Genomic DNA, 23,382 nt, shown 5'->3' on the forward strand with positions numbered 1-23,382 from the left:
TGCAGCTCACCTGTCATTTAGGAGCTCCTGTGCCTCTGGTGTGTGGCCTGCTGGTCCTGCTGCCCCTCAGCCTGGAGCTTTGTTGTTTTGTTGCTTGTTTTAATTGTGTTGTAGTTGGTGTTTATGTGGTTATTTTTGGACGGCCCAAGGATGGGGCCTAACACTTATATTACCTCGTCACCCCGGAGACGTAAAAGGAGCCATAAAGGTCTAAACTGACACCAGAGTTTATTTTTCATCCACAGTTTTAATTACAAACCACAAAGAAACAAAATCAGCCATGTTACAAAAATAGATTCTAACACAGAAGCAAAAGCTAATAATATTAATAATAAACCATCAGTCATCATCAAGGAAAACACTAATCACATCAGTCATAAACCTGAGTCCTCATTAACCTGAAGAACTTTGTGTTCACCTGTATCACAGTTTCATCACCTCGTTACTCTGAGCTGGAGTTTAGGAAACAGTTTGTTACTCCGAAAAATTTTTTTTTTTATAAAGTTTGTTGACGCATCAATTGTGAAAATCTATCGATACTGATAATTAAAGTCAGTCAATTTTGTTTTTTGTTTTTGTGCAGGAAAACAAAGGAACTTTTTTTTTTTTTTAAAGAAAGTCTATGATACAACCTTTAAGTTAACCTCACAGGAAAACATTTAAAAAAAAATACAGAATTAATTTTATTCTATTTTCATAATATCCTGATCTCTTTTAAATTTCTGTGAACACTTTGACACATTTCTCCTTCAAACAGCTTATTTATTAAAGTTTCTGTTGTCCAGCTGACTGACTGGTTCATCACTAAAAAGTTCACTAATAGATTTTTTGAGTATCATCAAAACATCAAAATATATTTTAGTAAAACAAATTAATCACAGGAGGAGGTGAGAGAGAGAGAGCTGCAGGAACATCTCACACATGACAAATAATAAATCTCTGCAGAAACATTCTGAGTCTCTAAATGTGTTTTTTAATTAACTGGAGCAATAATTTCATGTAAACTAACAACTTAAACTTTAATACTCAGTGTTAACTTTATAGTATTGATATATAACGGACCACGGCTGATATATGTGTAATAATAATAATAATAACCCACAGATCATCAGTGAAACTATCAACAGGTTTAAATGTGAATAAATCAGAGGATCATTTTGAAGCTTCATTACTGTTGATGTGAAACATAATTCTGATGCATATATGACGCTTATACGTCTCAGTAGTTATTAAAGTGTTAAACATCAGCAGCTTCACGTCGTCTAATGTCTCAGTGTTCAAACTGTTTTCAGGAAACGTCTGCTAACATGAGCCGTCACTGTTAAAGAGATAATATGGACCTGCTCTGCTTTAACATGTCTGAAAAACATCAGACCAGTGTTATATATTTAGTTCTTACATTGTCCAAAATGTCTCCAACAAACCCAGAGAGTCTGTCGTGTTAATCAAGGACACAGTTCGTGTTATGTGGTCGCCATCATATCCCCTCTGCTCATGCCTCAGAGCCGTGGTGTCTGTGAAAGCTATCATGAATAAGTTTTTCAAAATAGAGATAGAGGAGGGATGACATGCAGCAACAGCTGAGCTAATGGGTGCCCCATACATTAACTTTTATCCATTTTTAAAAACACACTTAGATCTTGGTTGTTTTTAACTAAAGGTTATAACTGGATGAAGTTTTTTTTTTAAACATCAGACATCTGGATCTGAAGTTCAAACAAGCTGAGCAAACGTCAGCAGCAGCTCGGCTCCAGCCCCTGATGTGCTGAACTGCATCTGAGAAACACTGATTTTTAAAATGAAAAGTCTTTATTCAGTGTGTTACTGGTTTAAATCAGCTGTGTGTTTGTTCTGGAGAGGAGGAGAGCTCTGTGGATAATTCAGCTCCTGGTAAAAACCTCCTGAACACTGAACCATGAAGGAATCCTAACCAGGAGAAACTGACTGCAGTGACGACACTGCTTTGTCTTTTGTTCCTGTTTTGATTGAGAGCAAAAGAAAATTATATATTTGAAGTTCCTCTCTGTTACACAATGACCAAAGTCTGTGGTTTTTATCTTTGGACCAACTTGATGTAAATATCTACTGACTCAGATTATGTCTGCTCTCAGTTAATATCATCACATGACTTCAGGACACTTTTCATCATCAAGTATTTTTCCTTTAAATGATAAAAAGTATTCAGATAATAAACGATCTGCATCATATTTCAAACAGCTTAAGAATTATGTGAAAGAGAAAAGTCTCTTGTTCTTGTGGCCGTCCTTCAACCTCAGCAGGCTCCTGTGAGTCCAGCTGAGCCGTGATGATGTCACAGCGGCTCTAAGCGGTGGTTGCACAGAGCCGTGCCGTCACCTCCAGGTCCAGCAGAGCCAGCTCCCTCACCTCCTCCAGCAGGGAGTACAGGTTGGGGCTCCTGCTCTGACAGAACTCTCGCTCCTCTCTGGAGAGTTTAGGCTGGCGGGCCGCCTTCTCCTGCGCCTGCTGGGACGCCTCCTCGGCCAGACGCACCACCTCCTGCACCAGCTGGCAGCGGCCCTGCGAGCGCGGCTGCTGAGGCTCCGTGCTGAGGTGGGGCTTGTTGCTGATGACCTCCAGGTTCAGACTGTCTGCGTGGCAGTGTGTGGAGCGCACGGAAATACGAACCTGCGGAGTGAAGAGGACTCACGTCACAAAATGTCCTCCATGTTATCAGTTAAATTATTGGACATAAAGACGACACAGATGTGTGACTCACAGTGATGTGGTCGAACAGTGTGAAGGTGGAGGTGCCGCAGATGGAGGTGGTGGTGATGTGGTCTGAGTGGCGTCGCACGGAGCCGCTCTGCCACTCGCAGCTGCCGTCCTGTCCCACAGACACCACCTGACCCTCTCGGTTCCTCAGGTACACCGGCCCTTTGACGCCGTACCTGCAGACAGAGCAGCTGAGTCACGACTGAAGGAGCCCAAGAGTTTATTACACCATCAGCTGATCGAGTTTCATCAGGTGTGAGAAAGCGATACGACCACAATGTTTCTGTCTCTGTTCAGACTTTTGAATTCAACCACTGATGATATTAAGTTTCTTAGTTTCTTACTCTGGGACGAACACCAGCACGCCGTTGTCTCTGATGGAGTAGATGACGGCGTTGGCCACACAGCACGGATCCGTCTGAGGGTCTCTCTCTTTGAAGAAGAGACACTGAAACAGCTCCGTGGACAACTTCTGGGCCTGCTGGGCTGCCTGGAGAGGTCACACAGAGGTCAGAGGTCACACAGAGGTCAAAGGTCACACAGAGTTTATTTAATATGGACAGAGATGATTCACTAAGCAGCACTGACCCTGTTCTTGTTGTTGATGTGAAGAGCCATTTCCTCCAGTTCTTTGTTACTGGCTAACGCTTTCCCAGGCTCCGCCTCCCTGTCCATGTCGATGGCGGCGGTTAGAAGGCGGTGCACCACGATGTCGGCATAGCGACGGATGGGTGAGGTGAAGTGAGTGTAGCGATCCAGAGCCAGACCTGAGAGACAGAAGGATCGTCAGCACCGAACGCCTGCAAACATTTTGATCCTCACTGTTGAACAGGATGTTAACATGACACAACAAACCGTAATGGTAGCACTGGTCCTGGGAGTGGAGACCAGTGGAGAAGTACTGAGCCTGTGACATGGCTGTGGTGGCCATCATCCTCAGCAGCCTGTTCACCAGCGGGTCCTGTGGGTCCACGGCTCGGTCCAGAGAGTCAGCCAGAGCCTTGTTGGTCCTGCAGGAACAAAATCGTTTCACCACAAACGTGCGCTCACAGGAGACAGACAGAGTAACGAATCATCTCCGTCGTGTCGCTGAGTGAATCAGTGTGACGTAGTTTAAGCTTCGTTATTGTGTTGTTGTTTTTTAAGGGGTTTATGTCATTCTGTCACTTCACAGTGTTTGTTATGTAATCAAATCCAAAAATTCCAGTTTTGGTCTCAGTATATTTTCACCAGCAGAGAGCTGAGTGGTTTTTCATCAGTCACCTGGTGTCGATGGTGAACCCCGCGGCCACGGCGCAGTCCACCAGCTGGCTGAAGAACTCCTGGCGTGGCGGCGGGTGGCGCCTCAGCAGGGCCTGATGAGGGAAGCTCTCCTGGATCTTGCGCGCCACCCAGTGGTTGGCGTAAATCATGCACTCGGCCACGGTCTCATGGACCTCCAGAGGCTGACGGGGGACCAGAGCTGTGATGTTCTTCTGCTCGTCCAGCTGGGCTCGAACCTGAGGAGGGACGGAGGAACGGCTTGATTCAAAGGATGTGAGAATACAGAAGACATCATGTGTGTATGTGATAATATTACCTGAAATCTTGTTGGTTATATAACTTCAACACTGCTAATACGTCATATGTTACTGTGACTGGGTGATGGCAGTGTTTTTCTTTTTGTATTTCACTTCTTACCAGCCTTAGTGAAATAAACTGTGTCACCTTTCATCTTAAAGGCCTCCAAAGAGAGACTGATGTAACACTAACAATCAGGTTTATGTAGGAAAAGTTTGGAGCTGTCAGGTACAGGAGGAGAGTTCCTAGAGAACAAATGTCACTAATTTCAACGTCTCAAAAACCAAAAGTCTTCAGTGTTTACCCGAGCAACCTGAAAACACAACACCTCTGGCCACAGAGGGATAAAAAGGAGGAGAAGCAGTCATACCTCCACCCCCTCCAGCTCCAGCGCTCCTCCTCTGTCCCTCTGCGCCCGCAGGTGTCTGGCCACATGTGTCAGCAGCTCCAGAGCCTGAGTGAGCTCGGCCAGCTTCGCGTCCTTCTCCTCAGAGCTGAGCTCCTTCAGCTCCGGGACCTCTGCCTGCTCCCCGTTGAGGAGCGCCTGGGCCAGCTCGTAGTGGAGCTGGTAGGAGGAGCGGATCAGCGTGCGGCCGTACCACACCTTGTTGACGGCCAGGGTTTGTGCATCCAGCTCCCACATCACGCTCATCGCATACCTGGGTTTGAGAGACGGTGTGTTTTAATGTGTGGTGATAAACTGAACACCTTCAGAGTGTAGAGACGGTGAGTTCACTGACCTGTCGACTCCTCCCAGCAGAGAGCAGAGGTCAGCGCTGAGAACGGCGGGCAACATGTCGTACCGGCGGTCTGCCAGGTAGTATGTCGTAGCCCTTTGAATGACACACAAGAAGAAGAAGTCACGAGGGACGACCTTTGCATCTTAAAGACACACTGTGAAAACACACATTTCCTCATATGTGAGACTCAATATTCAATTTGGTTTTTCCACCTCCTCATCATCATCTTCATCACTTTCTTTATGACTAAAGCTGGCTACTGTTCATCAGTAATTATTGATAAAGCTGTGAAATAAATAAGTCATCTTTTCTCATGCATACATAAATTAATGTTCTTCACAGTGAGAAGTATCAAATAATAAAATAAAAAGAAGTCAACTTTATTTCTTTCAAAGCCAGAGAGACGAGGTGCATTAAACATTACACTATAAACTACGAAGGACAAACACAGACATGAACCAAAATAAAAAGACACAAAATGACTGAATTAAAAATAAATGTATGTTTTAAAAAGAGCCGGCCTGCGAGGTCGAGTTTCAAAACTCTGCTGAGACAATAAAAGCGTGAAGCTCTCAGTCTCTGGATCTTCTGACAGCGTCTGGTTGGTGGAGCTCAGAGGGGTTGGAGTTATAGATGAGAAATAAACTGCAGAAAAACATTCAGACTTTTACTGAAACCAGGAATCTTGAACCGAACAAGGAGCCGATGGACTCCAGCCTGTGCTGAAGATATGTTGTCTGTGGTAGCTGCTGATTTTAGCGCCAACTGCAGACGGGGATTTTCTGTATCATGTCTTATGCTGCGTTCACATGGAACCAGGTCGGCGGCAAACCTCAGATCATTTTAGTGGACGAGAGCAGGACGGTAAAATCAGATGAGGCAGTGAGAGAATAGCAGCAGCAGGAACAGAGACGACATCACCAGTCAGAGTTAAACTGTTTGAACCTTCTGCCGTCCTCCACTGAGCAGGTAGCTGTGGCTGGAGCAGCTACGTGACTCTGAGACTGAACTGAGTGAATCAATACGCTGCACGCAGCTCTACCAGGAAATGAGATCTTTTAAATTGTCATTTGAATTTGTGTTAATTGTTGCAAACGCAGCGTCATGAAGAGACTGAATAATGAATAATGTGATTTACTGCAATGTTTGGATTCAAATTTATTCACTACGATGTCATGTTGTGACAAAGTTTAATTAACCGCTGTGTTGTTGGGTTTGTCTGGTGCTGCTGGTGGGCGTGGTCTGTAGGGGCGCGTCATGTGGGCTTCAAATAGGAAGTGGCTGCAGTTACACACCTCTGTCCTCCACAGCTGAATTTACAACCGGATGTTTTGTAGCTCCTTCACATGAGGAGAAACTAAACTCATGTTTCCAGGATCACTGACATGCACGAGTCCTGGTCAGTACTGAGCATGTGAAACTCGACAGAGATGAGGAGGAAGATATCTTCCTCCTCATCTGCTTCTATCATCAGCTCAGGTAAAGCAATGTGTTTAATTCTTCATCACCACCTGCTCCATCAGGCAGGTGAGTGACTGCCGTTCTGTCGGACTGTTTGTTTTTCCCGTGCAGAAAGTGTCCGTCTGCTGTCTCCCTGATTCCATGTGACTGCAGCGTTAGTGTCCCAGCTGAGGACAAATGTGGACAGAATAATAGAGTCCATTTACGACACAGTGCTGAGACGTTCACAGGGTGAAGAGGAGCACACTGATTGATTTTCAGCCCTGACTTATACAAACAGCCCAAAGTTTGGACGCCACAGTGTCTTCACTTTGTTTCATGTCTCGTCTCTCATGAAGACACAGACGTCCTGTTGTTGGTCTGTTTGAACTTTTTAAGGCTTCACTCCATTTTTATTTTAAAGTCTGTCTTCGTTCTGAGAAACTCCTGATTCAGCTGCACGTTGAACTCTTCTCACCGTCAGAGATGCTGCTGTGACTCTGAGTCAGTGTGTCTGTTACTGCTGCTTCTTCTCTCTGTGTGTTTTCATGATTTAGAGACTTTGCAAACTCACAGAAACTCAAAGAGTGTGTGACTGATGCAGCGTTGTGACCTCCTCTTCATATTATAAACGGACCCCTCACCTGGTTCGAGCCTCCAGGTCAGTGAGCGAGCCCTCGGTGACGAAGTGTGTGACGTCTGCGATGTGGACCCCGAGCTCCAGCAGCTTCCCGCCCGCGAGGCTGCGCACTGACAGCGTGTCGTCTACGTCCTCACAGCCCTTCGGGTCGATGCTGAACACCAGGTGAGTCTTTCTGAGGTCCCGCCGCTTCGCCACCTGGACGGGATCAACCGTCCACGGCTTCTCTGGAGAGTTGACGGGCATCTCTCTCAGCTGAGGACGGACAGACGGACACAGAATAAATCTCACAGCAGCAGCTGATGAAAAACACTTGCAAGATAAATGTGACACTTTCTAATGTCACAATGGAGGGACAACTACGCAGGTTGATTTTAGCGCTGCTCATCGTGGACTATATTGCTGTCATTGTTCATTTTAGTCAAACCATACAGTTTGAAAACGAGGCGCGGCTCCAACTAGAAAACAATGTTTTGATGCATTGGATGTGCTGAATGTGCATATTAAGGCAGTACAGGAGGAGGTGCACATTATTAATCCTCCAGGACTGTAACATGCTCATGTTTAACCCAAACAATGTGTCATGTGACTGCAGTTGCTTCACATCCAGGTCGGAACACCTTCTCACCACAAACCAACCGCACCAGAGTTCCTTTGCTGTGTTCACACCTGCACAAACCAACCACACTGAGGGGGCAAACCAACCTGAGTCAGACTGAACTGAACCAAACAGGGCAGGTGTGAAAGCAACCAGTCTTGAATGGTCTCACCCCCTCTGACATCACAGAGCTCCTCTCCCTGTATCATGCTGTGAGAGGACTGAGATCATCTGACCAAAGACTTGTGTCTGTCCTGAGATTCAGGACTAAGAGTTACAGGGACAAGACTTTCTTTATCTCTGCCACTCCGCTCCCACCGTCTGATGCTCCTCCACCACTGAGAGTCATCTTAAAACACACTTTCACTCACTCGTCCTGTCACTGTCACTGTTACAGTCACACAGTGGTGACAGTATATAAACAGGGATTACAGAGGGATTTCTCTGCTTCCTTTTGTTTTTGCTTTTCTCTGTGTGTGTGCTGTAGGAGCACTATGGATCGACTCTGTTTGTGCTTAAAGTTCTGTATAAATAAAGTTGACTTGACTTGAACTTCTGACCCCAGGCGCCTGATCATCATCAGACCGACAGCTGATTGGTTCTGTATGAACTGAAAAGGGAACAACACACATGCAGCTTTGAGGCTGTTGCACCAGTCTGTTACTACACACTGAACATTGCATCTATTCATCATGGTGTCCTCGTCAGGTAAGAGTTCTGTACCCAGAACACAAGCACCTGTACACTGTATGGAAGAGACTCTTGAGAGTTCAGAATCGCGGCCTCTGACCGTCTTTTTCAAAGGTTCAGTATTATTGGAAGTTTTCTTTTATAAACATGTTTATAGGAACACTGAGTGTCTCTCAGCAGAACACAGTGTGTCCCTGAGGTCTCACAGACAGGACGAAGGCCTCTTCATCCTCATAAACCCTCTGGCTGGTTACCTGCCGACCACAGACTTTAGATCATTCAGTGTCTCAGAGACCAAAGAAAACTGAACACGCAGCAGCTGAAGCTTTTCAAACAGAGTTGTTGGAGACCAAAAATATTGATCAAACAGTCGTTGTTGTATTAATCAGCTTGTTGCAGGTTTTTCTGCCTCAAAGTGTCAAAAAACAAAACTTTAAATTCAGTGAGTGTGTGTGTGAGTGTAACTTCCTGTCTGACCTGTGCGTCTGAGAATGGAGGCACGTGGATGCAGTTCTCGATGAGGATGGTCTGGACCTCCGTCTCGAGCTCTCCGGCCCGACCCAGCACCCGCACGCTGTGGCCGTTGGGATAGAGCGACGTGCTTTCCCATGAATCAATGCGAACCACCACCCTGTGGTCCTGAGGGAGAGGAGACAGAGACAGGTGTTTTTTAAAGGTTCAAAGAAATACTGAAATAATTAAAGACAGAAAAACAGCTGATCATCAGTCACATTAGTGTTTAAATCATGTGAGTTTCTGACTGAGTCAGTTACGGCGAGTCGTACCTGCAGAGCGTCAGCCTGCTGCGTGCTGATGCGGATCTTGGGGATGCGATGGTCCCAGGGAACGGCCAGGATGCGCTGAGAGTTCCTGCTCTGGGACGGAGGCCCCTCCCTGGGAGGAAACGTCACCACATAGTCCCTCCAGTTCCTCTGCAGGATCCCCACAACACGGCCTGCAGGTTTTAATATCACACGTCAGTTATTGTGTGTCCTAGCGTTGAAGGTTTTTAAACTTCAGTGTTTTGCAACCATTTGTCAAAATTTTAATTTCTTAGTGTGAGATTCTTCCCAAAATGATCTTGTATATAAAACTGTCATGATAAATGAATCTAATCAGTTAAAGACATATACGTGTACAGTTGCAAACTAAATGATTCAACCCACATTGCAAATTAGGTTCGTTGGTTTATTTCCAGCTGTTTGCAATAAACACATCAAACAGGAACAATTTAAATAACTTAACTAGCATTAACAGGTGGTTTCTCCAAGTTCAAAACAAAATGTCTAGCTTTACCTTCCTGACTTAAAAGCCAAATATTTATTTAAGTTAATTTAAGATCTGCAGATATGCTGGATCCTGATCCTGCTGATGGTTTAGTAGTACAATATAATTTGCAGTTAGGAAGAAATCTGGGTGTAAATGAGGTTGTAAATGAAGCGCACGTTGCTTTTGGGTGAAAACACTGAATGCAAATATAATTTGTACGAAAGAAAACCTTAAAAATGGAGTGCCAGTGGCTTAGTGGATAGAGCAGACGCCCCATGTACAAGGCTGTTGCCGCAGGGGCCCGGGTTCGACTCCAGCCTGTAGCCATTTCCTGCATGTCACTCCCCCTCTCTCTCTCTCCCCCTTTCACGCTTGTCTGTCCTGTCAATTGAAGGCTAAAATGCGCCAAAAAAAATCTTGAAATAAAAAGAAACCTTGAAAATAATTTTCCCAGGGTTCATTCAAAGATGTTTTTTTTATCACAGCAGGTGAAAACTGGATGAATGCAGTGTTTTTTATGGCAACATGATCGACTAAAAACCTCCATCTTTCCTCCTCGGCTCTCAGATCAACTTCCTCTAAGCTTGAGAGAACTCTGTCCCCGAGTTTTCGAGATGTCTCGACAGAAAACAGCAGCAGAGTTACTGAGTTCAGTCTCTACAGACGGTCCCACCTGTCGGCATGGGTTTACTGTCGCTCTCCTCTCCGCTCTTCTCCTCCGCCTGACCCTCCGTCAGCGCCTCGTCCTTCGCTCTCCACTCGCTCTTTCGCAACAGCTCCACCACGACCACGTCACCGTGCACGGCTCTGTTACGATTCTTTCCTCCGCACACCAACACGCCCAAACTCAGATCTGTAGAAAAAAAGAAGTGTGGTCAACAGATCAGCGGAGACGTTTGCAGTGAGTGACAGTTAAATGTCTCTGAGCCTGGTGTGTGTGCTTCCTGCAGTGTGTACCTGTGTTCTTAGTGGACAAACCCTCCGTCATGACCGTAGCTTCGCTGTGAGCTCGGTGCTTACTGATGTTCAGAGTTCCCTGAAGGAGAGAGCAGAAAGACACATAAACAATCCGGCTGTGTATTCACTCGTCTGTTCGGGAGGTTCAGATTTACTCAGCTCTCTTCAGAACTTCTTGAGGTGCATTACTGAGCGTGCCCGCAGCACTGGGACTGTCCTTGATCAGCTCAAGTGCTTCAGAAGATGTGAAACATTCCTCTTTTCTTTGACTCCATCCTTGACCCCAACATGTTCCCTACCACTGAAAACACATGTTGAATCACTGCAGTGTCTCTGAGGCTGGGGGCTGTCTGTGAGGTGAAGCCAGGCACAGTTTGTGTTTTTACACAAACATTTCAGGAAGTGTTTTGTTTTTGTTGACGGCTGCTCTGAGGAGAGACTCATTGCACATGAACCCGGCAGGTGAGCTGTACCTGGATGTAGCGGCCAGACTTGATTCCAGCCTCCAGCACCTCAGCGGGCAGATGTTCGGTGTACTCCCTCTCTGTGCCTTCGCTCTCCTTCTCTTGTAGCGCCTGGGAAATGGAGCCGTACAGATCATGTGCCGCCTGCAGCTCCGGCCAGAAGTTCTGCAAATAATCCTGTCAGACAGAGACACACACAGCAGAGAGGACATGTCAGGGAGAGATAAATAATAACTGTAATCATGGGTCAGGGTCTGAGCTGTTAGGTGATGATGGGACTATACTGAATTGTTTATAGATATTTAAATTCTAAATCAGCATTTAAATGTCAACGTTGCATGTCCATAAAGTTGGTATATCTGCACACTTACAGATAAAAATTAGGCTGCACTAAAATGATTAGTATTATAATATCTGTAGAATCAGAGTCAGAGGTGGCGGCGAAGGATCTTTTCTGACTTGTGGGAGGCACAGAAAGATGTAATTTTCGAAATTCACAACATGTTTTAATCTAACAAAATATTTGTTGGTGTTTATCCTTTGAAAAACATCATTTTCACTGCGGCCATAAAACAGTTTGTTCTCCTGCTGGCTGCACACAGAGGGAGGCAGCACCTGTAATAACAGGACACTCTAACAGCACAATAAATTACATTATTATAAATAAAGAAAGGACTTTGGTTTCCTTACAACATTAGGGGCACATATGAAACAGGCGGGTTAGGATCCTTCTTTAGGACATTCTGAGCATCAAACATTTAATTTTCTGCCTGCTGGTGAATTTTTATGCAACAATTTGTGTCTTTCTCTCCGTCAGTTTCTGATGAAAATGACTTTTATTTCATCAAAAGTCTTCTGCTACTTTAACGTGTTTTACTGAGGGGTGATGCACATGTTTTGTGTCCCTGTCTGTGGAGACAATCTTTGGGCATCACAACCCCCACAAAATGTGTTTCATTATTACAATTTGATCCATTTGGTCCAGTAACATTTGTTGAGTCTAGACGAGTCGCATGATTCAGTCATTAATCCCCACTCATGTTACCGAAGCGCTAACAGGAAGTAGCTGCTCAGCTGGTGGAAGTCTCTGCTACACCTGCTCTATGAGCCCAACAATGCAGAAGATTCAGGTAATTTTCTACCTGGGAAGTTGAACTTTTCTTGGCTTCATGCGCCACTGAGCAACTTTCATAGGAATGAATGAGGCCCCGCCCCCGGCGCTGTATCCAGGTTTCTTCATACATCCATGATTTCACACCTGCTACACAGAGAAACAAGTTTCTCTCCTCCTCTCTGAGAGCACCGTCAGCCTTCCACACATCAGCTGACTGTCCAACATCAAACACTGATCTCCATGACGACCTGACACGTGTTAACAGGTAGACAAATAAATCACTGCTCTTTTCTCAGACTTCACCTCGCAGCTTCTCGTGCTGAAACAACTGTTGGTCGAACACAAACCACCTCATCACAACCTGTAACCTGCGCAGTGAGAGCTGATGTCTCCTGACAGTTTGTTCCTTCACTTCTCCGACAGCATATTAGCTGTCCAGCAGCTCAGTGGAGCGACGTGGACGGATCATACACGGAGCGTGGCAGAGCAACACAATGAGACACCACTGAATCACTGCAGCTCTGTGAGCAGTCCATGATGTGCTGGTGTCTTAATGAGGTTCAGGATTGATGAGCTAATTAAACAGATTATTGATGCAGATGTTTGATGGTCTCTGTGGACTTCAGTCTGTCGGCCTGTTGACTCACACACTTCCTCCTCTGTGTTACACAGATACACTTTATTGTCTGTCCCAACAGTGACAGGAACTCTCCTTTGACAAGGCTCAACAACCCACATGATTCACATTTAAAGGAGACTGTTAAAACTGACTAAAGCAGGTTAAAGGTCAGTGTCTACTTTGCAGGCCAGTGGAAATTTGTAGCGTCTGCCTGGTGGCAGTAACTGGACGGAGTGGTGGAAGGCTGCGAGCGGTCCTCTGTGATCATGGCGGCTTCCTGATCACTGAGCGGTTCAGACAGAGGAGCGTTCAGGAAATCTACAACACCATGACAACTGGACACACTCCACCTACTGAGGAACATCACTTAAAGCGAGCTGCCTTGGTCCATTGATATTCTCACTGTACCTGCTGACACTTGGTGACGTCATTAGAGAACACAAGGTCTGTTTCCATAGTTACATGGATGACACACAACTGTGTGTCTCTGCTGAACCAAACAATGCAGCCATGAACTCCATCACTGCCTGTCTTTTGTCAGCGAGTAAATGGATGAGTCATAATAGTTTTTAAAGATAAATGAAGACAAAGCTGAAATCCTGCTAAAACAAAAAGAGAAATGCTGTTTAATAATCTGAAGAATTTAAATCCCTGGATTAAATCTGAGGTGACGAGTCGTGGTGTGATCCTTGATTCAGATCTAAGCTTCAAGTCCCAGATTAACAAGGTGACGACAGCATCATGTTTCCACCTCAGAAACAGAAACATCACTCAGGTACGACCAGTTCTCAATGAAAAAGATGCAGAGAAACTGATTCATGTCTTTATCTGAAGCTGACTCGATGACTGTAACAAACTTTTTACTGACAGACTTGAGCTGGTTGAAACTCTGCAGCTCGACTATGAACCAGAACCAAGAGGAGAGAGCACATCAGGCCAGTCTGAGCTGCTCTGCACTGACTTCCTGTTAGATTTACAGTTGATGTTAAGCTCCTGCTCCTTGTATATAAAGCCCTCCATGGGCTGGGACCGAGCTGCATCACTAACTCCCTTGTTGACTCTTTGTCTCCAAGAACACTGCGATCATCTGCTGCTGGTTTATTGGAAGAAGATCAGGGATGCAGCCTTTGTCAGTGACGCCCCAAAGTTATGAACACACGACCTTCAGATATCAGAGAAGCTGCTCGCTAAATATTCGCTTTAGACTTTAACTCGCTCTGACTCTCCTCATTCAGCTCTGACACTCTTTGTTTTTACGCTTCACGCTGCTGCAGCCATTTAAAATGTTGTGTCTTACTTGATTTTATGATTTATAGTTTTACAATCTTGTGATTTTTATGTCTTTTTATGATTCATTTCATCTTATGATTTAAAGTCTGTGTAATGTTCACTATGTCTGTTTTCATGTGAAGCACTCAGTTCTTACACTGCCCTTACTGTGAAGCACTTTGTGCTGCATTTCCTGTATGAAAGGTGTTATAGAAATAAGTTTATTATAATTATCATTATATGGTTGAAAGCTCAAGAATAGCTCCTAAATCCACCCTGAGGTGAGGCTGTTTGCTCACAGTGATTCCAAACATGTTGCACATGTTTCAAACCCATTAACAACAGTATATATCAGTGGTTCCAAACTGGTGGGTCATGGTCCAAAAGTGGGTCGTGGGTCCATCCTGATTGGACCGCAAGTGACTCGCAAAAACACACTTTATTTTTAAGTACAGTTTAGAGCTTTTATTTTGAAGTTCTGTTTCCTGCTGTAGAGTGAGAGACTAACAGACAGCTACTTAACAGAGACAGCAAACTAGCTCAAAGACATGTCCAAATCCAAGTATGATGCTGAATGTATGAAACTGTTTGGACCTCAAACTACTGACTGAGGAGAAATCTGGACCCTGTGGTTGGACCAGTTGGAAGCACTGGGATCTATGGTGGAGTTTTCTGTTGTGTCCGCTCTGCACTCCAACACAATGGATTCAAAATAAAGCCCAGCTGACGTTAAAGAGCCGACTGAAGGATCAATGGGAGTGTGAGGGTGTTCACATCATCAGTGGGCGAACAGCGTAGGACTCGTCGCCCCCTCTGAACAATGCAGCAGGACAATGACAGGCCTGAACGCTGGAGCTTTAACCTCACAGCTGTTTGTCAGTTCACATCCTACAACATCTAAACGTCTCACTGTCCACATACTTATGGACGGGACTGCAGCTGCAGAGACGAGCCTGACGTGGTGTGAGTGGCGATGTGTCGGTCACGTACCTGGACGGAGATGACGTATACTCCAGAGTTGAGGCTGCTGTACTGATCCACGGCCTGCTGGTCCTCTGTGATCATCACCACGTCCATCAGACCTGCCAGGTGGTGATAGTACCACACTGCTGCAGCGTACACACACCTACACACACACACACACACACATCAGATGATGCATGCAGACAGCTTGCCTGTTAAAGCCCTAAACTTTGATATTCTGTGTTTAGTTACTATTAGCATATAAATGATCTGTACCTGTACGTGAACACACACACACACACACACCATTTACTGCTCTGTTTACTGTCCTGTGTCTGCACTAAACTCATTTCATGACAGCAGATTGTTCCTGCAGCCTTTAAAGTCAACTCAAAAAGTTTGGAGGCTTTGTTTAACACTGGAGCGCACACACACACACACACACACACACACACACACACACACACACACACGTCATCACCAGAGCTGCAGCATCTCAAAAATCCTGGTGCTGAGCAGAGTTTTTACTGAAGCCTGTCTACACTGTGTGATTTTAGGCTGTCCCTGGTGGAAGATGAGCAACAGTAAAGAAATGTGGCGATATCTCTGGTCATGGCTTTAAAACAGTGGTCCTACATCACACAGTGACACAGGTTCAAGGATGGCTGTTGTCATGATCATGTGATATACGACAGCCTTTATGTTTTTTATTTTAATAATACTTTTTGAAGCATTTTATTACCATTTCTTTCTGACATTTTAGTAATATTTTTGGACAGTTTTGTAAAAAAAAAAAATTCTGACATTTCATCAACCTTTTTGTCAGACATTTTAATAATATCATACTGGTTTCAAGGTATATTGTGATATAAAAGTTGACACTGTGTTCATTTGCTTATCTACGATATTCAAAATCCATCTGGACGGAGACTCTCTCCTTTATTTGAGTTAGTTTCAAAGAGGAGACTTTTTACACAAACATCCATCAACAAAATGTTTTCAAGTGTGAATTATAGTGACAGAACGTTTGTTCAACCAACAATAACCTTCTGTTTTCATTCCTTTAAAGCTCATAAGATAAATTCTGTGATAGTTTCTGAGACAGTATAAACGTCATACTGTAGAGGCGCTAGCGTGCCGTGCACCCATTTGATCCTCTGAGCCTTCTGTCAAACAGACCGTTGACCAGTGTTCAAACCTGCAGGAGAGATTTCCTCCACTGTTCACCACATCCTGATGCACTTAAGAAATAAGTCTAATTAATGAAGTGTATAATAAACATCTGTAATACAGTCTTGAGTGCTCTCTATGATGTTCGACCTGTTTTCCTGCTGAATGGAGGAAACACATCTTTAGAAAGAGTCACTGAACAGACCCTGTGACAAATGTGTCAGATACATATTTAACTGATGCTTTTGTAAATATTTGTGTGTCAGACTGGACTCAGTGTGCAGACGCCCACTATTACAAAGGATCTTAGACAAAGAACATGTTGGGGACCCCCAACTACATCGCACATTATTTCACTGATTGGCCTCTGTGACGTCTGTAATAAAGTCTCAAGTGCTTTTTGATATTCGACCTGTTTTCCTGTTGAATGGAGGAAGCAGTCTCGCTGGAGCCGAGTCACTGAGCAGACCCCTGTGACAGACAGCTGAGGGCCCACAGTAACATATGGTTCTGCACCAGCAGCCTGTTGACCAAGTTGAGCTGAAGTTGAAGTGAATTTGGGGTTTATACATTACTAAAGTGCATTTTTAAACTTTCATCTGAAATCTGCTGACAGACCCAGAGGAACCTGAACACCTCAACACTTTTACAGTCCTCACTTCTCACAGAGTTCAGGGACACTGAGAGTCAACACTCTGGGAAAGTCACTCTGTTTCTCAGGTAGTCGTTGGTTCAGCCAAGAAACAGTCTGAAACACAACTGATGTGTTCACACTATTTATACAGCTATTGTACGAATTAAACATACAAGATATTTGTGTTAATGAGTGGTCGACACATCTGACCTCAAATTTCATAAATGCTGTTTAATAATTCTGTCAGTCTTTAAAGCTCCAGTGTGTCGGAAGGCAGGAAATGGAATATAATCTAATCAGTGTGTAATCAGCTGACAGTGAGAATAATTGTGTTCTTGTTACCTCAGAATGAGACGTTTATATCTACACAGGGAGCAGGTCCCCGTCTACAGAGATCACCATGTTGCACCGCCATGTTTCTACAGTAGCCCAGAGCGGACAAACCAAAACACTGTCTTGATGGGGACATTTGTGATTTTGTATTTAAGCACTGGTCACCGTTATTAGCAGCCTCTCCGTGATGAAAGAGTGGGAAAAGCACAGATTTTTTTTTTTTTACGTGAAACGTCTTTATTCAGTGTTTTTACCCTTTAAATCAGCTGATGTGTGTGTTTCTGAGAGGAGGAGACCTCTGTGGATGATTTAAAACCTCCTGAACAATGAACACTGGAGGAATTCAAACCAGGAGAAGTTTCAGCTGGTTGTAATCTGCAGTCTTCACCACTGGACACCACCAAATCCACCTAAATCTAACACGCTGTTCCTTTAAAGGCCCTGAGACATCAAGCTGATGGTCAGCCGTCAGTTAATGTCGGGCGGAAACGGAAATGAGGAAAGTAAACAAAGAGCTGAAGTCCAGAGGGAGTGAGACCAAAACCAACTTGTTCCATAAGGTCAGATTATTTTTCTCTTTATCAGAAACGTTTCCTGATGTTTTGTGTTATTGTTCACTGGTGCACGGTAAATATGCTCTGATTGTGTTGTTAATGTGCTAACTGGCTAACTAGCATCAAGACGCTCTTCCTGTGTTTTTGTGTGCAACTTTTTGGCTGAGGCGACGTCAGGTGACGCAGCAGGGGGCTTTTGTTGCTGCCAGTTCTCTGAAGTGGGTTTGGTGTGTGTGGGCCGTCAGATTGGAAATTGCATTTCACAGAAAAAACACGACACACCTCAAATTACAAACTGAGTGAATCACATCAGTTACATCAGCACTGTTGTATAAATCCCTCTGATTGTAAATAGTTTAAACACTAACTCTGACACACATGCAGTGTTCCTCCATGTCTGCAGAGAAATTAAACACACACCTACTTTTAATTAAGTTTACACACTTGATTTAACAGAGCTACAGATGTTTCCTAGCAACTGATTTACACATGACAAAAGTCTTCAGCAGACATTTCTCACATCTTAAAGTTACAATGTGTAATTTACGTGGTTGTTTATGAGCAAATATCAACTATTGCTTTCATAAATATATATTTACTAAAGTGTGATGCAATTCACATACAAATGGAAGCTTTCTCATAGGCTTAGAATGATTTCTCTATATATACACAGGCAGGGCGCGGTATGCTGGAGGCTGCCCTCTTTCGTCGCCATATTTGAATACTGTGGCTGAAAGGGATATACGCGCTTCGCCTTTCGCGTTTACCTAGAACTTTCCGTCACTGGAGACACAGAAGGTGAAGCTCAATCCGGGGCGCTTCTGCGTGAACCTGCTTTGTACTTTTATGATTCTGTCGCACTTTAAATGGAGGACCACACACATGTTTTGCCCCGTAAGAGGGAAACCACGCCACCAAATAAAAGAAAAAGATCAGATAAGCGAGGACGGGACAAAACGCGAGTGAATATCGGCGTTGCTTATTCCAGGTGGAAAGAACTCCTGAAGGAGAAGGATTTCACAAGGGATGCGGAGGTTGCCTGCTTTCTGCTAGACAGGTAATTCAATCTGATATTTTAAAATCATTTTGGCTTCATGTTTGCAACTACTTTTCCCTCTCGTCTAAGTTCCAGTGACGGCTACGTTTACGTGCTAACATTATCCTAGCCTTGGCTAACGTTATCCCAGAGCTACAGCTAAATGGTTAGCCTAGCCTACAGCCTAATCTGTTGATATGTCTGGCGCTGCTGCGGAGGCTGCCACCCTGTCCTCCTCCTCTTCCCTCTGGGTTCCTGCACCGCCTCTATCCCCTCGCCCCCTTCCTCTCCCTGGTCTTCCTCCTCTCCCTCTCCCTCTTCCTCATCTCCCTGTGTCCTGTGGAAGAACACTCTGGAAACGCATATATTATAATCGTACCAACCTGTATTTGCCGCACTGTGCCGTGACTATCACATAAAACGTGTTATTTTAGCATCACTGTGCTAATGTTTGCTCGTGTTACCAAAACAATTCGAAATAAAACACTCCTGACATGTATCTCACAGATAACATATATCTCACTGGTAAGCTATAACATATCGTAACATGGTTTAGATTCCTAAATAAATATTCACCTCATCGCTAGATACTCCTGAAAAACTCGAAAAATTCTGCTGTCTGCGCAAGGCTTTTTGTCCTACGAGGCCACCGTCACTTACCCGACAGGAGGGGTGAGTGAGTGAGCGCTGCAATCTAGAATTTGACTGCTGATGTCATGCCATTTTATAGTCTACAGTTGTTATTTAAATGTGTCTGATACATAATTAATCAACATTTATGTGAATGTAAGCGTCAGACTGGACTCTGCAGGTACACAGTGTTTTAAAGGATCTGGGGCAAAGAAACCTGATCAGGACCCCTGACTACACACCACGTCATGTCACTGCTTCTCTTCTCTCTGTGTTCTCTGGGTACCTCCATGACTCACGCTACTCTCAGCTTCACCCTGAGCTGCTGCGTCTGACTGACTGTACCTTACTGTACCTGTGATGGTGTTGGAAGGTCACTGACCTGGTGTGCCACCTGTCCTGGCTCTCCCCCTTCTCTCGTGGACAGTAGGAATACTCCTGGAACTCGTTGGCAAACAGCACGCAGTCGTGTCGAGGGTCTTTGAGCAGGTTTCGCAGACGGTTGTACTGCCTGCAAAGACACACACCAACAACTGAACAGATGCTCTTTAAGCTTCAGAAGATAATAAAAATAACTGTTTGTCATATTTGCTGAAATTATCCCTGGATCCTGAACATGTTAAAACTATATTTACCGCCCCACGGTTGTATGTCTCCGCCCTCCAGCCCCACGACTGCCCATCACACTCCATTCTACCCTCAGTCTTGAGGCAGTAACTGGACGTTTGTGTCAAATACGTAAAGAAATTCCATCAAGGTGTTCTTGAGATATCGTGTTCACAAGAACGATACAGATGAGGTCACACAGACCTTGACCTTTGACTATCGCAAACTAATCTTCTCATTGTTGAGTCCAAGTGGACATTTGTGCTACATTTGAAGAAATTTCCTTGAGGCATTCTTGAGATTCACATGGGACTGACATTCGTACGGTCAGATGAACGGACAATCTGAAAATCCCGGGCATGAGCTCTGCACACCCAAAAATGATGCTTCGGCATGTGGTCGTGCACTTTGGGATTCTGAGAGGACTGAAAGTATGTCGAACACTTCCTTTAATGCAGCCCGTCTGCACAGTTATTCTTCAGGAGAGGAAACATGAGCAGCAGAATGTGAACTGAGGAGCAGCTGCATCACAGTTATTTCTTTAATACAGCAGATAAGCCTATAATGCACTTTACTGTAGCTTCCTTTATTTATAGGCAAAGTTATGAAGGAACTAAAAGGTCATCCAGTGTAAACACACACACACACGCACACACACACACACACACACACACACACGCACACACACACACTGAGCTCCTCCTTCCTGTGGGCTCTGAGTGTTGAGGTGAACGGAAACCTGCAATTACTGACACAGTATGGCATCAGAATCTGCTCCACCAGCTGAGTCTACCTGACGTTATCAAAAGTGAAGCCTCATCATATTAATGATGCAACATTTTGGAATGGCGGCGTAAGCACAAATCAAACAGAAAAGCAGCGGCCACGTGGGACTCCTTATTTACGGTCCTCATCACGTTTGTCAAAAGTCTCCTGCGTGTTCGTGTGGAAGAGGTTTTTTCAAGTGGCAGGCTGCCTCTGGTTTCAGCTTCGTCAGCACAGCTTTGATATAATGAGGCTGACCCCGACACACTCCTCACACACTTGTGCAGGAAGGTCGTTATTAGAGGCTTAATTCAAACGCAGCCTCAGGAATTAAAAGGTCTCGACCACAGGAGCCGTCCTGTTGCCTTCAGGGTGCCTGCAGCTGAAATTTCTGTATTCGCTGGTGGAATAATAAACCTGCTGCAGTGACCAGCGCCGCGCCTGTTCAGACATGTGATCATACACAGCTGAGTGCACGGTTGAAAGGACTCATGACCACTTCCTCCACACATGAATGAGCCTCGGTTATTAAACGACACGCTGTGCACCTGTTCAGCGTGTCACTGTGAGCGTACCTGCGTCCTTTGCTGTGCTGCACGGCCTGGCAGGCGGTCTGCGTGAAGACGACGCCCTGCAGCTCTCTGAACTCCAGGATCTCCAGATAGTCCACCACCACGCCGACGTCAGGGAACACATAGTGGGTCAGATCTCCTGGAAGCACCTTTCCATCTGAGCGGGAGGGAAGCAAAGATCACTGATCATTTCCACCGTCACTAAACTTCACCTCAACACTGACATGAAGGCTCGATCCTTGTGTTCATGTTGTCACAGTGACGACTAAACGGGAACATACGCAGTTTGGCAAACGAGCACAAGGACTTAAAGTTGCTCTCATTGGCTCCTCTCAGCTGTTTCAAAGCTCTGCTGCAGGATTTTCATACCTAATCATCTATATGCTGCTGTCAGGGTGTGTTTCAGCTGCTCTCTGTGATCATGTGGAGTTGCCCCTGTTTTTTTTTCTTTAATTCTCCTTTTATTGAGTTATTTCAAGGTCCAAAGGACGACTTCATCACACTCAAAGGACTTAATAGCCTTATCTCTCCAGGCCTTCTGTAGGACACATTTACAGCAGAAGGTAACATTAAAAACTGAGTTACAGTTTATTGTACAGAAGCCAAAATGGACCAATAAAGTAAATGTGAATACAGGTGAACACGGAAAAACTAAAACAAAAAGGAAACCGAACTTAACATATGGAAGCAGAATGTTGAGGTGTGTCTTTGCTATAGTCTAATCACTGTACGCAACAAAAGCAACAAAAACAAATAAATGAATAAAATAAAATTAACACAAGGTGACACAAATTCATCTTAAACAAACGCACAGAACGTTCAGGTGTAACATGCTCCATCCATTCTTCCATCTTTCCAAAAAACTATCTTGTTGCAGTCTAATAGATAAAGTAATCCTCTCCATCCTAAAGACATCATATATAATGTCAGTCCAATCATCAGCTGTAGGTGTTGCTGGTTTTAGTCACCTTCCAGTGATGCCTTTCCTGCTGGCTGCACTAAGAATCAAAACTAAATGTCTCTCTTGAGTGGTAACATTGTCCAAAGGCAGGGTCCCCAGATATAGGGTCTCTAGTTTAAATGTCCATCTGAAATACTTTTTACAAAACTGTATGAACGTCCTGCCAGAAAGGGATTAATGATGGACAAGACCAGAGTGTGTGACAATGACTGTGATGTTGTCTCGAGAGACTGTGTTGAAGAGGAGGAATGAAGAACCTGATGAACAAAACTCTCCATGATGCTGAACCTGTAATTTTCCTCTGTAGTTCACACAACTCCTCCTGTTCCTCCTCTGTTATACTTTCGTTAACTTCCTTTTACCATTTTTGTTTCATATACACTGAGTTACATTTTGCTGGTTGCACACCCCTATACAGTCTGGAGACGTTTTTCTGATTTGAGTTCAAATCATAAGCCTCTATGAAGACTTTAATATCATATCATCCACATACGTTTATTTATTTACCTTCATTAATTGCGCAGTACGCCGCCGAACTCAAAGGAATCTTTATTCAAGTTTTGAAGCCGTGCTGCATTTTCAGATTTTGAAAACTTTTGGCATTTTAATGGTTCACTTGTGGCATATATTGAGATCATTTTTGGGTTTTTACATTGCTTGTATTACAGCTGTATATTTTTATCTTGTATTGTTGTTCTATGTTGTCTGTCTGTAACGTATGTTGCCTCCTGTCTCGGTCAGGACACTCTTGAAAAAGAGGTTTTTAGTCTCAAGAGGTTTTTCTGGCACTGCTGGCCAGAGGGTGTGTTCCAACCACAGGGGGATCACACTCCTCAGCCTACCCGGTAAGGTCTACTCCAGGGTGCTGGAGAAGAGGGTCCGTCGATAGTTGAACCTCAGATTGAGGAGGAGTAATGTGGTTTTCGTCCTGGACGCGGAACCGTGGACCAGCTCTTTACCCTTGCCAGGGTGCTGGAGGGGGCATGGGAGTTTGCCCAACCAGTCCACATGTGTTTTGTGGATTTGGAGAAGGCTTACGACCGTGTCCCCAGGGGCATCCTGTGG

At 44.6% G+C, this 23,382-nt stretch overlaps 1 protein-coding gene across 2 annotated transcripts in view; it reads right to left on the reverse strand.

Annotated features, from left to right (window-relative positions):
• Positions 1–230: 230 nt before the first annotated feature.
• Positions 231–23,382, reverse strand: part of dis3l (DIS3 like exosome 3'-5' exoribonuclease) — a 25,487-nt gene continuing 2,335 nt past the window's right edge. For both annotated transcript variants that reach the window (XM_050038264.1, XM_050037436.1), the window contains exons 2-18: positions 21,360–21,513; positions 19,796–19,924; positions 15,084–15,219; positions 11,101–11,268; positions 10,628–10,706; positions 10,344–10,523; positions 9,187–9,356; positions 8,879–9,040; positions 7,118–7,368; positions 5,034–5,126; positions 4,664–4,952; positions 3,997–4,232; positions 3,589–3,743; positions 3,322–3,500; positions 3,078–3,223; positions 2,738–2,909; positions 231–2,646 (exon numbers count right to left, since the gene is read on the reverse strand). In XM_050038264.1, the coding sequence (XP_049894221.1) occupies positions 2,323–2,646; positions 2,738–2,909; positions 3,078–3,223; positions 3,322–3,500; positions 3,589–3,743; positions 3,997–4,232; positions 4,664–4,952; positions 5,034–5,126; positions 7,118–7,368; positions 8,879–9,040; positions 9,187–9,356; positions 10,344–10,523; positions 10,628–10,706; positions 11,101–11,268; positions 15,084–15,219; positions 19,796–19,924; positions 21,360–21,513 (3,023 nt within the window). In that variant the 3' untranslated portion in view covers positions 231–2,322. The remainder of the gene's footprint in view (positions 2,647–2,737; positions 2,910–3,077; positions 3,224–3,321; positions 3,501–3,588; positions 3,744–3,996; positions 4,233–4,663; positions 4,953–5,033; positions 5,127–7,117; positions 7,369–8,878; positions 9,041–9,186; positions 9,357–10,343; positions 10,524–10,627; positions 10,707–11,100; positions 11,269–15,083; positions 15,220–19,795; positions 19,925–21,359; positions 21,514–23,382) is intronic.

The sequence above is a fragment of the Epinephelus moara genome, chromosome 1 (genome assembly GCF_006386435.1).
Source record: "Epinephelus moara isolate mb chromosome 1, YSFRI_EMoa_1.0, whole genome shotgun sequence".
Taxonomy (NCBI): domain Eukaryota; kingdom Metazoa; phylum Chordata; class Actinopteri; order Perciformes; family Serranidae; genus Epinephelus; species Epinephelus moara.